Raw genomic sequence first — 16,119 nt, 5'->3', positions numbered from 1 at the left:
TTTAGTGCATCTGGCCTGCAAATGGGTTTTATTCTGCCTTTTACATTTGCTTAAGAAGACCACACCAAAAACAATAGAAAGATGTTAGAAAAACATTCTTTTAAACTTCATACATGTTCTGTTTATTTTTCTGTTGATCACTTGGTTTCTTCAGCTGCTTAGTTAAGCTGTAGATTTCCCATCTGTGGTGGGGCTCAATCCTCTTTGGTCATTCAGTGTGAAAGTCTGGTTTTAATATTAAGTTATTGTACAGAATCATCAGAGCATATCTATACCCACTAAACAGTTACATCTCATTCACAATCTGTTTTCTATTTATTCTCCGCTGTCTACAAGATGGTACTGACTGCTGACTCCCTACAATTACCTACCAAAAAGCCAACTGAAGTTGCGAAAAGGTCAAAAAAGTCTTATATTAGAATGCAAGAGTTTGTTTGTTAAAGCAGAACTGAACTGATTTTGCTTACCTGATGTTTCTGGCAAGTAAAAGGTAAATTACTGCCTATTTTAATCTTATAAAAGTTTTATCAGCTTTGATAATCCTTCAGCATCTGTTACAGCAGGACAGCTATGGCACCATGTATACTATTACCAGTCACAGCTCTCTTTGTGCATGCGTGGGACTTTTAGTGGGTCATCAGGAAGTCCAAGAGATGCCCCAAAATAAAATGACGATGCAGAATATGACATCTAGCTAAATGCCATGTAAGAGAAGAGAATAAGGCTGGAACCCACTGGGTTTGTAAGTGTATGCATGGAACAGAACAAAAAAAACAAAGGTGAGGAGGACCTAAAAAGGGAATGTCAATGGGAGGTGGAATTTTCACTTTAAAGCCGGGTTACTTGGTTCGGGTTACCAAAATGGCTTACATTCTCAACAATCTCCCAGTTTTTTTTGTGAAATTATAGGGAAACAGTAGCTCTTAATTTTCCTTATCCTTATTACTATCTCCCAGATACAGAAAGCTGTATGTATAAAAATGTTTAGCAACCAATAACATTCAAACCTGCTTTTAAATTTGGAATCTTGATTTATTAATAATTCAACCATTCAGAGAGGAAGAAGAATGAACCATACATGTGAGGGATCCTGTAAAATCTGCCTGTGGTAGATTATAGAGTTAGAAAAGGGTGGCTCAGAGGTAAGTGCTCTGGGTCCCAGTTTCGAATCTTGGCCATGATACTATCTGCATGGAATTTGCAGGTTCTCCCTGTGTTTGTGTGGATTACCTCTCGGTATTCCAGTTTCTTCCCACATCCCAAAAACATGCAGTTAATTTAATTGGCTTCCCCCCTTAGACTGTATTAAAGACTTATGACTATGGTAGGCACATTAGGTTGTGAACCCCTTTGAGGGAGGGACATCTAGTGACATGACTACAGACTTTGTACAGCGCTGTGTAATATGATGGTGCTATATAAATGCTGTATAATAATGAACTTTAAATTAGAGTACAATTACAGTGTTTCCTTCTTGGCCTCATCAGCTACCTGATTGGTTTCACTCCCATCCTGGAATTGCTAAATAAAAGGTTTATCTGTGTGGAAATATTCCGTATTCCGTTGAACAGTATTATGACATTGTTTTAGATGACAGTTGCTCAGATGGTTTACTAGGACTGCCCTTTGATACCACAATCAGCAAAATAAGATGTAAAGTCCAACCAAGTTAAACTTTTGCCACCCACAATTCTTATTTATTTTCAGAATTATCAGTTGAGCCATGCTGCTTAAGTATGACAGATAAGGGTGCTATTTTGCTGAGTGCTAGGAGTATTTGTTGTCTGCTCTACAACAGACACATGTGAAGGTCAGACCTAAAGGCAGATACTGCTCAAAGTGCATTCAAGGCCACTGCTTATGGCAAAGCTCTTGTCTGGAAGAACTACTTGGATCAAGAGTTCTCTGCCCTTCCTTCCTCCACACATATCCTTCTTAGATGTACTAATGTACTGATATAATTATATAGAACAACTTTATTACCACCAGAAAGTTAGACATTGCCCTTATGCAATTTACAATAGCCCATCCTATATACATTTTTGTTTATTTTTAGACACCATTGGCAAAATAGTGATATTACTTAAATATTTGTAATGCACTCCATATAGAAGGTGGTTGTTCAGGGTTTTTATGCAAAATATTATACGTTGCATCAATTGATGTAAAAATTGTCTTGCAAATATGGCCTATTTTGCATAAATATTATATTTCAATAAAATGTCCCCCTTTTTCCATGCTCAGTAGGTTGGAGGCATAGTCGGGTGGTGGGCTTCAAATTTTTGAATTTGTTTTTGTATTCAGTAGGGTTCTATTAAAATGTTTATTGGGGTTCCTGAGTTATAGCAAATTCATTTCAAGTCTCATAGAGAGTATAGAATTACAAAATAATGGCGCAGTGCACAGTTACAGTAAAAACAAAGGTTCTAAATCCCTTTCCACTCTATCCTAAACAGTAAAACATTTTTCCCATAGATACACTTCAAATTTGGTAACACTAGTATATTAAAATATAGTTTTACTAAAAAACTATTTTTTTATAGTTTTGGACAGAATAGGTGAAAAGTTAAAATCCCTGTCAGTTTTTACTGCTATGTGGAGCTGCTTTACAAAGATTTCCCCTTCCTGTTCTTGCAACAATCTTTAACCAGACAGAGAGTGAGGGAAATCTGTAATAGGTAAACAGAAAACAATAAAAGCTGACACAGATGAAACAGCCTTTTTACAAGACAGGAAGTGAAGGAATCTCTCCTGATTGCAGTAAAATCTGCAGTAAGAGTTATAATCCTTCCCACTTCCCACCTTCTATTTAAAATTAAATCATAACACTTGTCAACAAACATTTTCTTGCCGAACAAATTATAGTCATCTTAGGTTATTATGTTTGATGCACAGATTGCAAATATGGTATTGGTTTTGCTAAATTGGCTCTAGTTTTTGAAATAATGACTTCAATAATAACCTTATAGAAAACTAATGAAACATGAAAATTAAGCAAAATTAAACTAGATATGCCTACGTATACATAATTAAATTTTTGAAATACTTAATGTCAATATATTCTATATTCAGTATATTTACAGAACTAATCACTAAGAAGTCATTGAAAAACTCTATATGATTTTCTTTTATGCTGATGATCAGGAAAATCACGTTGAAGGCTCCAGCAGTAATCTGCCATCGTGTGTCTATCCGACCTGTCCTGATACCTTTCTTCCATCACCTTTATATCTTGATGGAACCTCTTCCCTTGTTCCTCACCTTGAAATTTTTGCAAATGGTTATGGAGATAGTGTACCTTTATGCCCATAGTAGCACCCAAATGTTTAAAGTTGAAGAGCAAGTATTGTACCAGTTCTTCATAATTTTGTGCTTTATGGTTACCCAAGAAGTTCTTGATAACCATGACATAGATGTGCCAGGCAGAAGCTTCAGTATCAGTCATGTAACTTGTAAAGTTTTATTAATTTTTCATCAGTTTCCGAATCTAGGGTCCATCAAAGATTCCTGCTTTGTACTCAATCAAGGGAAGAATCTGCAAATGTATTGGAAGCAGTCACTGTCCTTGTTCAGAGCTCTAACAAATTGCTTCATTAATCCCAACTTTATGTGTAGTGGAGAAAGAATGATTTTTTTCTTTCTCAACCAATGGCTCGTTAATGATGTGCACTGCACCTTTTTTCATGTTTTCCCTTGGAGCCCATGTCACTTTTTTCCAGTAATCCTCCTTTGCTCTACTATCCCACAAGCGGATGAAACATGGGTACTTTGTGTATCCACTTTGCTGTCCAAGTAGAAGTTAACCATTTTTAAATCAACACATATAGACCATTGGTGTTCATGATAGCAATGCTTTTGTAAGACCATTTTGATATTTTCTTATTCTTCTTTAAGTTTTTTTGAGTGACCAATTGGAATTGATGCATAGCAGTTGCCATTATGCAGTAAAACAGATTTCAAACTTTGAGTGGAACTGTCTATGAAAAGTCGTCAGTCTTCTGCTTGGTATTCCGGTACTCCCATATGGGCTAGTAGTCCAGGGATGTTACAACAGTACACTATGTCTCCATCTTCACTGAAATATGGTAGGAGTGTCACCTCTCTTGTCCTATAAACTGTTATGTTAACTTCCGGTCTCAGACAGTTCTTTGCCTGGATGCTAAAAGTTCAGATGCTTGTTTTGACAGACTTAGGTCACATATTAATTTATTGAGCTCTTCTTGGGAGAACTGCTGGTTTGATGAAACACTTCCTTCATTTTCACTTCCACTGGTAACTCCTGGATTACACTCCATACCCTGTATATCCTCCATGTTCAGTACAGCAATATCAGGGAGTGTACTGAATACTTGTATGGGAACATGCAGCACCATGCAGCACAGGTCGTCTTGCTGATTCCAAATCAGGGTACTCCCACTTGTTTTTTTGTAAAGATTGAAACCTTTTACATTTACACAACAAAAATAACAATCATTATGATGGGCTCTTGCCATACCATAGGTACACCAAATTTCAAACTTTGTTGTATTAACTTTTGTTAGTAAAATCGTCTATTCTGATTCCTGTATCACAAGAACTAGAGCCAATTCAATGAAACTGATATCATTTCTAGATTCAACAGACCCAAAATACACTAAATATATTAAAAAATTCTTGGCAAGTGAAAAAAAAAATTGTTCTGGGTATACAAAAAACACTTTCAAACTTTGAATGGCATTGTGGAAAAATATTTTAGATAGCATTAAGATTATTATGCATATTAAGTAACATTGCACCTAAAAGAACATAAGCAAATGTCCTAAAGGTTGGTCTGGCATTTAAAAATATACTGCTATCTTCTTTGAAAAGAGGAAACCATTGTCTTGATATAAATAAAAACATACACTTATGTACCATAATGGACTGTGAAAATGTCCTTAGAATTTGTTTCTTTTCTTTGTACTAAATTGCCTTTGTAACAGTGAAATTAAATACGTAAAACAACTCAACCACTCTGTCTATACCTAAAACAAACCTTTTTGTAAGTCCATGGCTAAATTCAATGCAAATACGTTGCATATTAACTGCAGGCAGATTTGGGTTTTTAGGTGAGCACTACTGAGCTGAAGCCACCAGAAAATATATTAGTCAAGCAACTACGCAAAACTGTACATATCAGTGAACTGTATTACATACAAAATAAAATTTCACAAGTCATCAACATACAGATGAGAAAGATTGTGTGTTGGATTCTTTATGTATGGCAGTTTCTGCCCATTCCATCCTAAGTACATCCATCCATCCTGTTGTGGGGGGGGGGTTTCAACCAGCAGTGCAATATAGTTTTCCTGGCTACCGCTGAAAATACGGTAGCAATGCCAAACGTCCCGCTCCTCTAGAGAACCGAAAGGTAGAACTCTTCACCATTCCAAAAACAGCCCATTCAGGGGTAAAAAAAGTTTGAGTTCTTAAGCTTTTAAATATTGTGTTCTTATGGTATATGAGATAAAAACTTCTTCCTTAAATCCAATTTTGAAGTGCAGGTATGATGGATTATGGGATTTCAGTCTTTTCTTCTACCCAAGTAAGGTGTGCTGGTGGGACACATTTCATTGTTTCATTCTCTTCTCCTTTCTCTGAATCGCAGTATGTAAATGGGGCACATTGAAAAATATAGATAAGCTTAAGAACTCTGACTTTAGTAGATGCAGTTTCTAAATTTAATGCAATTTATTTTATTACACGTTGCCTATGTACTCATTCTTTTTTCTGTTGTTTTTTTTTAACCAAAACTGCCTCTCTGATGATCCAGTTGAACATTGCACACTATGACCAACCTATTTTATACAGCACCCAATAAATTATATTTGCTCTAAAGCTCTTGTTCACTTCTCTACATATATTATTGTTTTTATTTATTCCAAGTTCTGTATATTTTATTGTTTATGTTTTGTATTTCACTGGGTTATTGGGTTTTCTAATTGCCAACTGCATATTAAAATATAAATGCTTGAAATATGCTTTAAAAATAAAACAAAAAAAATTTAAATAAAATGAAAATCCTGTCAGGTCACATTTTGGGTAGCCATTAACCTTAGCGCCTTCTATAGGCTCTTTTGTTTTTATTGGATTCAGCTGTTACAGACAAGTTATCAGACATTGTGTTTTTTTTTTTTATATTTCCTTGCAAATGATTGGCTAAGATTTGCAATTTGAATTTTGACCGTATTCACTAAGCTAAGTGCATTATCTCATGCAGGGTGATAATTCACTTTGCTAAGTGAACATTCTACACGTCTTTAGTTATTCCACCTCTATAACTTTTTTGCTGCCATTGATTTTGTAACTAATACCTGATTGTAGTAATGATTTCTCAGAATTTTGCATTCCTTTGCAGTAATGTCTCACTTCTTCTCTATGCACAAAGCCAGTTACATGCTGGCAGTAGAATGAAATATGGAATCCGTGGCATGCAATAGGATGTGAGTTAGACCCTAGATCAGTAGCCCGGCATAGATCAAAAAGTCACTTTGTCCTTTAGTAAAGGGTATGTAAACCCTGCCTATTAGTGTCATATGGTCCTTATGGTCTAATATATAAATATATTATGAAAAGTTTTGTTATATCTGTTTAATAAGTGCAAATAAAATTACTGCGCACCTTGACAGAAATTATGCTAATTAATATTAATGCAGGACAGCCAAACGTTCTATACGCTCTAACTTATCAGTCTAACTAACAATCTTATCAGTTAACAGTTTTCAGTTCTTTGCAAGCTAAAAAAAACCTTCCCAAAATTTTGGGAGCAGAGAGTCCACCACAATTTTTGCCCTTGAGTGAAAACACGGTTTCTTTATAGATATAGTACATTGCGTGAACTTTCTTAAACTAGGACAAGAAGACTGTTTGGACTACAGAACAACTATGCATGAGAATTAAGGCATATCTTCCTTCTTGGAACCATTTTTTTAAACAATATAGCAACAGCTTTACTTTGCAATTCTTAGTCTGCAAATGCACAGTTGACTTAGGGGAAATTTTGTTGTTAGCAAAAGTGGAGTTTCACAATTTAAAGCACTGTTATTTATTACGGAAAGTGCTGTAGACATCACAAAATTAGAATTAGGTTAGTGTATGTTTTGTGGCTGTTTTAGATAGATGCCTTTTTTCTGTAATTAGATATTTGTCTTACTTGCTGTCTGTATCAGTAGAGGATAGTAATTGTGTAGATGATTTTAGACATATTGTAGCTGATTTAATAAATAATTTACGTTTTTGCAGGTAATAAGTATATTTGTTATATTTGATAGACAATTACAGTTATACGCAAAGGAATTTTTTGCTAATTGATAGATGATGTATAACACCAATCAGTTATAACTGTTATAATCTGTTTGGTATAACACCCAAGTGTATCTTGTTTTTCAGTTGCATATGTGTCAAGAAGAACCTGTAAAACTGAAAACTGTGGTTAATGGATTAGAGTACTGCATTTCAGTAAGTACCAATCACATCACTTATTGATTTCTTCCAGATGTAATAACGCTGAGACATGCAAAAGAGCATTATTGACGTATGGAAAATTGGTAGGAATAGTGCAAAGAGCAAGTGATATGAATTAACTTCAAGTTGACATTTAAAATCAACTGCTGAAAGACAGACAAAACACAAATTCTAATGAGTTGCTAAGGATCATTGTACTTTGCACATTGCTCTTAGCTTTTCTGGTAAAACTGTATCTGACTTACTCAGTAGCACATACACCAATGTCCTGATGTCTTTGTCTAAGTCCTGGTTGGTCTACAAATATATTTTTATTCCTTGGCCTCCTGTGAGCTGCTTGTGATAGGAGGAGAGGCAGGGCAGTACCCTTTGGCCAGGGAAGACAATGTCATTGTGGTACGATGCTGGTGCTAGCCATTGTGGGACTGTGAAAGCCATAGCTGGTGACAGCTGTGCCAGGCAGGTGCTAAGTCACACAGGATTTACCATTGGCCAGGACAGGAAAAGATAAAGGTGATTCAGGATGGGGAAGGGAGATGTGGGAGCAGAGCATCTTAGTTGACCAACTACATCTTTTATGCCCAGAAATTGCCTTTGATGGCCTCATAATATATCAAAATGGTAAGATGTCTAACCAAAGTGCTCAGATACAGAACATTGCAACAACCATTAGAACAGCAAACCTGATAGGTTGATATAGCCAAGTCCAGGTTGTCCTGACATGCTTTCAGCAATTTCCATTCATTCCAATGCAAAGACCATCCCATTTTATTAAAATGAATGACAACCTCAGTGTGCATTTGTAAGGACAACATTTGGACAGTATAGTTTACTAGAGGAAACTGTTGAGCACTATGTGAGCTGTTTAGCAAAGTTCTTAGCAGGGATTTGATGTATGTATATATGGTGTATCTATGATAGGGAATAACATTAGAACCCAAAAAAGCATGTATGTACTAAAAGTAGATCTATGTGAGATTCCTTCTCCTGTTCCTGGATGTGTTGTGGCAATTACCTGTTGATTTAACCTTCAAGTTTTTTAAGTATCTAAAAAATCAGTTTTGGTGGGTGGGCTGTCTCCTTAAAGACAAAGCTGCAGCTATCAACATAAATATGCAATACACCAGTATTACTAAGTCTATTTAACAATAAAATGGCAAAATCTGATTTGTGGTTGGTTGTTATGGTTATTGTTATAGTTGCTGCTGTAAAATCAATCTGAAAGACTTGTATAACAAACATGATGATGTTGCAATTTCATATAGCACAACATAACTCGTATTCATAATATTCAATTATTTTATCTGATGAAAAAGAATATAATGTGGTAAAGCAACGGAGATCGACACGGGGTCAAGTAGAAGGTAATATTGAAACCCATCATGGAAATAATACTGAGAAAGAAAACTCAAAAGGTTACTTACTATGAGAAAGAAAAAAAGGTACATTCACGCTAAAACTGTGTCTGTCAGACCACAAACTGCTTAAAAAAATATACCGACACAAAGCAGAAAGACATAGGTTGGTTTGAACCAGCTCACAGATGAACATACAGTAACAAGCTCACACATAGGTGAGGATTGTGGGTAACAGTCGTGTGGCTGACAGATGAACAGACCCAGCAAAGGTAAATGAGACTTCAAAATACTTAACTCTATTCACTTCTCTTTATCTCGGCTTTAACCTTGACTGCGCTACCCTTAAAAATCTAACATTAACAGTTATAGAGCACAGTAATATAGAAAACTTATTTATATAAAAGGAACAGTTAGCTAAAGAGTAAAAATGAAGCATGCTGATCATTTAGAATGTGTAAAGAATTTAAAGACATAAGGTCTGTTGTATATGCTTCATCATTACTCTTGCTATAGATTGCAGGTTAATGAATAGCTCACCTTCAGGGGGTTTTTCCACAATGAACCAGACCTTTTGCTGTGCAAAGACATAAACAAATGTAAACCCAGTGCTTAGAAATAACAGTAAATGGTATTACATTTCAGAAAATGCTGTTTGTTATGGGATTTTTTTCCTGTGTGCAATTAATGAGGAATGTGGTAGAGCAATTTAGTGATGTATATGTTTTTCAAAAAACTCCTTATATACTTTTAACAAATCTAAATTACAATAAGAAAGCCCAAGGGAGTTTAGTATGTGTTGGAATGAGAGGGAAGGAGTGATCTTCATAAAAGCTGTAAACTGTTGAATGATTACTCCAGAGGGATACTTGAGAGAACAGTAGCTGTCAAATGTTGTAGTGCTTTTTAGCTATGATCCCTCAGCAGTCTCCAGTATTGGTTGACACATTGGTTGAAACAGAATACTTTTTTTTACTAAGTTTTTACTAATTAGCAGACCTACAATTATCCTTGGAAATTTGGAAAGCATTGGCTGTCACAACTGAGAGATACTGTTGCATGTAAGTTAAACTCACCTCTAAGGGCCACTACTGAAGATCTTGGGGTACATCCAGAATCTTTGAACTTGGCACCAACTTTAAAAGATATCTGAGGCCTTTTATACACTTCTATGGTGTACTGTATATTACATACAAAGGCTTAATATCTCATGGTTCTTGTAGTACACCAAAATACCTACCTATTGATTGGAAATGGTTACATATATTTGAAATCTGAGCTAAATTTACGAGGATTCATCTCATTTTCAACATCTGCTATAAATATACAACATTTTAAAAGTCAGTTTTGGTTAGTGAATACGTCACAATGCATGGTATAATAAGCGCCAAAGAGGTAAATATGTATAAGTGGGAGTCTGTGTTTGGCTCCCTGCTGGTTTGTTGGTCATTTTAGCTCTTGCAGTCTTCTCTACCCATAGTACAATTATTTCCCACTATTCACTTAACTCTGAATTCTTGACTTACAAAGCAGTGCAACTTTCATATTAGACTTGCCAGCCTTTAATCCACTAGATAGATTTACATTAAAGGTAAAATTATTCACGCATTTTCATAATATGAGGTTATGTGCAACCAGAGAGTATTTTTAGTTATTATAGTTCCTGAGCAGAAGATAGATTGGAACTGGCTATTTGCTTCTCATTACAGCAGTTTGTTAATGGAGAGATTTACTGTAAATGAAATTCTAGAGTTTTGAAGACATAGGCTTAAGTCACAAACTTTATTTACTGCTGCAAACTCCAGATGTTTGGAACTTCCACACAATGCATTCAGAAACAAAACAAAAATCACAGACTTTACAGTTTTGTTCTACCTGTAATTTCCCTTCACAAAATACATAGTTGTGTAGATCTTCCATTAGATTTAAACATTTTTGTAACATCTTTCAATGTTACAGTTTTTACAAACAAAATCTGTTCATATAAATACACAATGATGTTTATGAATATTAATAAGCCACATTCTGATGGGGAGCCTGCAGCCTATTTACAGGATGGGATTGTTTCATATCATTTTATGGGTTCTCTTGGCCTGTTTATTGTAAATGACACACTACTACAGCTTCACCATCTCCTTTAACAATCTAAATATGAGCTTTTTTATATTTATATTTAACTGGCAAAACATGGTCCAAGAATGGATCAAATATATCTATATGAGTAATAACCAGGGGGCCTGCAGCAAGATTACAAGCCCCCTGCTCAGTGTTCAGCAGCAATAAACTTATATTAATAGAGTTTGGAAGTAAAAGATGAGTTGAGTTGTGTTGTGTTTACTTGAATGTTAGCAATGCTGGAACAGTATAGAAATTCCTACTAAATGTTGCCCAATTTCTATTCTCTTCCAAGATCTGATTTAAAGCAATAAAACAATACGTTATAATATATGAATAATTTCTGTTGTGATTATAAATATCAAGCAGTAGTAGGTGGTAAAAATATTGTACAATCTTTAAAAATGTTACAGCATTAAAATGCTTTTTAGGTAAACTTTAGATTCTTTTTTAATAAATTAAAAGGTGTTACCTGATGCTCTCCAAATTCAATTTTTTTGTTTTGCCCCTAGCATTCTGTTAATGCATTAGAATGATATGAGCGCATTGGTTTCATACTTTTATTGCCAAATTTTACATGGGTACCATACAGTTATCTCTCAGTATAAAGTACAGGTAATGGTTTTAAAAAGAAATTTGGAGGGCTTCAGTAATGCAACACAAAACCCTGTTCTGTGTGAATGGGGCAGGTTATTTTAGCAAATGCTGTGTTGACTTTAATCATAAAACCGCCTATGATTCCTTCGTTCATACCTGTGTACTGATAGTGGACATAGTCCCACTTTTGGCAGGAGAACATTTCCTGCTCTTTTAGTAATAAACCTGTATGTGTTAGAGGAGGCACAGTACATTCCATGGACTGCAAAACCCACATGCACATACATTATTCAGCTGCATCTGGATTACATAACTGTAGTGTTCTGCCAACAAAACTTAGTAATAGTCAATTTTTTTTTTTGTTTATCTAAAATTCAAAATTTCCTACTATGAAGAATATTAGACTATTCAGAACACTCCTGAGGGAACATGTAGTTTAACCACCCCTTTCACAGTAGTATATTGACATAGTAGAGCTATTTTGTTTGTAAGCTAGTTAGCCTACTATGTTTTTAGATTCTGGGAGAAAAGCCACAAAACACAAGGCAAACATGCCAGGGCAAGGTAGGTAGTGCCTCTGTGGAGATCAAATCCAGGATCTGCAGAGATGTAAGGCAATGGTGACAACTGTTGATGCTAAACCCCTCAGTTGTATTGAAATTTCACAGCACAAAGTCAGTGATGGAACAAAGCTCTCCAAGACTGGAGACAATAGACTTTAATGGGAGAACATGGATGTTCCAAGAATCCTTGAATGGATTTGTAAAAATATTTGCTACTAGTTGGCAAATGTGTTTAGTCCTGAACCAGATCCATTCCAGGTTTGCTGGATCACCCACATTCCCATGATGGTCTTTCTTCAGCTGTAATAAATCAGGCCCAGTGAAAATGGATCCTGCCTCATTTCCTCCCTGATGGACATCCAGCATTGTTGAATTGTTTCCGCCCAGCCATACTGTTTCATGCCCACCTTTTTCATTTACAAAATGTTAGACAAATGATAAACAAATAAAAAACATGACATAAACAATAATTTGTGCATGAGGTTGGGGGCGATGTCCAAAATCAACCCTGACTGCCATGAGGAAATTTTATGCATATACAATAAATGAGTCTATAGATATCTATAGGGCACAGGAACATAAGAACCATAATGAAACACAAAAGTGTAGCCAACTGGTGTTTTCTTGAAAAAATAAGCAGAAACTAGTTTGGGTGAAAAGAAATGTTATTAAATAATAATTACACTTTGAAGTGTATGCAAAGATTTTTTTCCACTTATCACTGGATAGAATGGAATGCGTAAGACCCCTGTTTTTTATCATAAAAAGCTGAAATCAGCAAATAAATTAAAAAAAAAAAAAAACAGGGAAAGTTGAAAACACAGCATCAGCCTTATGCAGGCCAGGTAACTCCAAGCAGATCAAATCCATAATACTTTTTTGGAAGAAAAAGTGGTAACTGGCAAAAAGGACATTTTAAAGGATAATTAGGTCATGTTTTTTATACCATCAGACCAAACTGTATGAATCCTTAGCCATTCTTCTTTTTATTTATCACTTTACTTCCTCTTTTCAAATCACATTGGAAACTTTGGGCATTTTAACATTTTATAAAAAATAAAATACAAAAATTATGTCATTTTTTGTTGCACTTTCTGCAGTGGCTTCTGCTTTCCACTGGTCTGCAATCTGTATTGTTGGGCAACTATCACATGGCAGGCCTGTAGTTTAAACGCATTATTCATTGCTTATTTTATATATAGTACATAGTGATTTACTATGGATTTACTTTGTTCATTATATTGCCTATATATCCCGATAACACAGCACAATTCTTTGTGTTTTTACAAATACATTAGGGTTAGATTCACACTGTGCGTTACAGGTGTGAATGGGTCTACATATAGTCAGCCTTTCCCTCTGGACTACAGCACATAGTACATGCCATATAAAAAGGAATGGGATTTCTATTTGTAATGCATTTTTGGATTTTTGCTGCATTCAATTTAGGGCCTATTCACATTTGTATGCTGCAGCATATTTGGAGAAATTGTTCTTTTTAATTTTTTCCTGCATTTTAATGCATTGAGAGTCTGGATGTCTCTTGCTATGAATGAAAATGCATGTATAGTTCATGTTTTTATATCTTGCCAGTGCTGTGTAGAAGTCCATGTGGATTGGTACTTGGCTTCTTCCTGCAACAAAATGCATACTGTTTGTTCAGTGAAAATGGGCAAATGGGATTGGGCCTTAACAGTCCATTTACTTATAAGCATTACCCCTGGAAAGCACAACATAGACTTCCTCAAATTTAAGGTAAAGGCTTCCTGAAAGCACAAAAGAGTGCATTTACACAATGCGTTTAGGGGAATGGCCCCCTTGGGAACAGACATGGACATCTTACAGAACAAATGTTTTTGGGCGAAGAGGCTTCAGCTGCACACACATACCTGTAACAAAAGAGAGAACCTGAGAGGAAAATGCATCACCATGTGCTTCCTAATTTCATATGTGTGGTCTTTCTTCAGCTGTAATAAATCAGGCCCAGTGAAAATGGATCCTGCCTCATTTCCTCCCTGATGGACATCCAGCATTGTTGAATTGTTTCCGCCCAGCCATACTGTTTCATGCCCACCTTTTTCATTTACAAAATGTTAGACAAATGATAAACAAATAAAAAACATGACATAAACAATAATTTGTGCATGAGGTTGGGGGCGATGTCCAAAATCAACCCTGACTGCCATGAGGAAATTTTATGCATATACAATAAATGAGTCTATAGATATCTATAGGGCACAGGAACATAAGAACCATAATGAAACACAAAAGTGTAGCCAACTGGTGTTTTCTTGAAAAAATAAGTAGAAACTAGTTTGGGTGAAAAGAAATGTTATTAAATAATAATTACACATTGAAGTGTATGCAAAGATTTTTTTCCACTTATCACTGGATAGAATGGAATGCGTAAGACCCCTGTTTTTTTATCATAAAAAGCTGAAATCAGCAAATAAATTAAAAAAAAAAAAAAACAGGGAAAGTTGCAAAAAAAGTGGTAACTGGCAAAAAGGACATTTTAAAGGATAATTAGGTCATGTTTTTTATACCATCAGACCAAACTGTATGAATCCTTAGCCATTCTTCTTTTTATTTATCACTTTACTTCCTCTTTTCAAATCACATTGGAAACTTTGGGCATTTTAACATTTTATAAAAAATAAAATACAAAAATTATGTCATTTTTTGTTGCACTTTCTGCAGTGGCTTCTGCTTTCCACTGGTCTGCAATCTGTATTGTTGGGCAACTATCACATGGCAAGCCTGTAGTTTAAACGCATTATTCATTGCTTATTTTATATATAGTACATAGTGATTTACTATGGATTTACTTTGTTCATTATATTGCCTATATATCCCGATAACACAGCACAATTCTTTGTGTTTTTACAAATACATTAGGGTTAGATTCACACTGTGCGTTACAGGTGTGAATGGGTCTACATATAGTCAGCCTTTCCCTCTGGACTACAGCACATAGTACATGCCATATAAAAAGGAATGGGATTTCTATTTGTAATGCATTTTTGGATTTTTGCTGCATTCAATTTAGGGCCTATTCACATTTGTATGCTGCAGCATATTTGGAGAAATTGTTCTTTTTAATTTTTTCCTGCATTTTAATGCATTGAGAGTCTGGATGTCTCTTGCTATGAATGAAAATGCATGTATAGTTCATGTTTTTATATCTTGCCAGTGCTGTGTAGAAGTCCATGTGGATTGGTACTTGGCTTCTTCCTGCAACAAAATGCATACTGTTTGTTCAGTGAAAATGGGCAAATGGGATTGGGCCTTAACAGTCCATTTACTTATAAGCATTACCCCTGGAAAGCACAACATAGACTTCCTCAAATTTAAGGTAAAGGCTTCCTGAAAGCACAAAAGAGTGCATTTACACAATGCGTTTAGGGGAATGGCCCCCTTGGGAACAGACATGGACATCTTACAGAACAAATGTTTTTGGGCGAAGAGGCTTCAGCTGCACACACATACCTGTAACAAAAGAGAGAACCTGAGAGGAAAATGCATCACCATGTGCTTCCTAATTTCATATGTGTGTGCTTTATTCCATTTGGTATAAAGAGCAATAGATGTCTGTACTGTCCTGCTATGCTTTTCTCTAAACTACCTCCGCCGTGTGAATTTCACTTTAGCTGTACAGATGACAATCTCAGGTGCTCTAAGTAACTTTATCATTTGCAACCTGCATAAAGTGTTTGGGGTTGCTATGGAATTTCCATCACAAGAGGAAAGGCATATCAAATAAGTTACACAGCATAGCAAAATAAATCAGTATCCTCTGCTGTTCTTTTTTATGGATCAATAAAAATAATAACTACGTGGATGTGTTACAAATAAATTTAGTTAAAGAATAAAAACACATGTAATGTTTTCTATTAAGGATCATTGTCTGCTGTGCTTGACTGACTGTGGGAGAATGATCCTTGTTCCAACTTTGCTTAGCGATGCAAAATTAATCTCATATGGAGCAAAGGAAATCTCAACTATGA

General features: G+C 35.4%; 1 protein-coding gene across 2 annotated transcripts in view; it reads left to right on the top strand.

Annotated features, from left to right (window-relative positions):
* The window catches only part of HDAC7 (histone deacetylase 7), a 185,341-nt gene that overhangs the window by 62,798 nt on the left and 106,424 nt on the right, over positions 1-16,119 (top strand). The window contains exon 2 of one of the 2 annotated variants that reach the window (XM_072406607.1): positions 7,408-7,476. The exons of the other annotated variant lie outside the window; for it this stretch is intronic. Within the exon in view, the coding sequence (XP_072262708.1) occupies position 7,476 (1 nt within the window). The 5' untranslated portion in view covers positions 7,408-7,475. The remainder of the gene's footprint in view (positions 1-7,407; positions 7,477-16,119) is intronic. 2 annotated transcript variants of the gene reach the window in all.

This window comes from Pyxicephalus adspersus, chromosome 1 (assembly GCF_032062135.1).
Source record: "Pyxicephalus adspersus chromosome 1, UCB_Pads_2.0, whole genome shotgun sequence".
In the NCBI taxonomy this organism is placed as follows: domain Eukaryota; kingdom Metazoa; phylum Chordata; class Amphibia; order Anura; family Pyxicephalidae; genus Pyxicephalus; species Pyxicephalus adspersus.
Note: the sequence above shows the minus strand (reverse complement) of the source record. Positions and strands in the feature narration are given on the sequence as shown.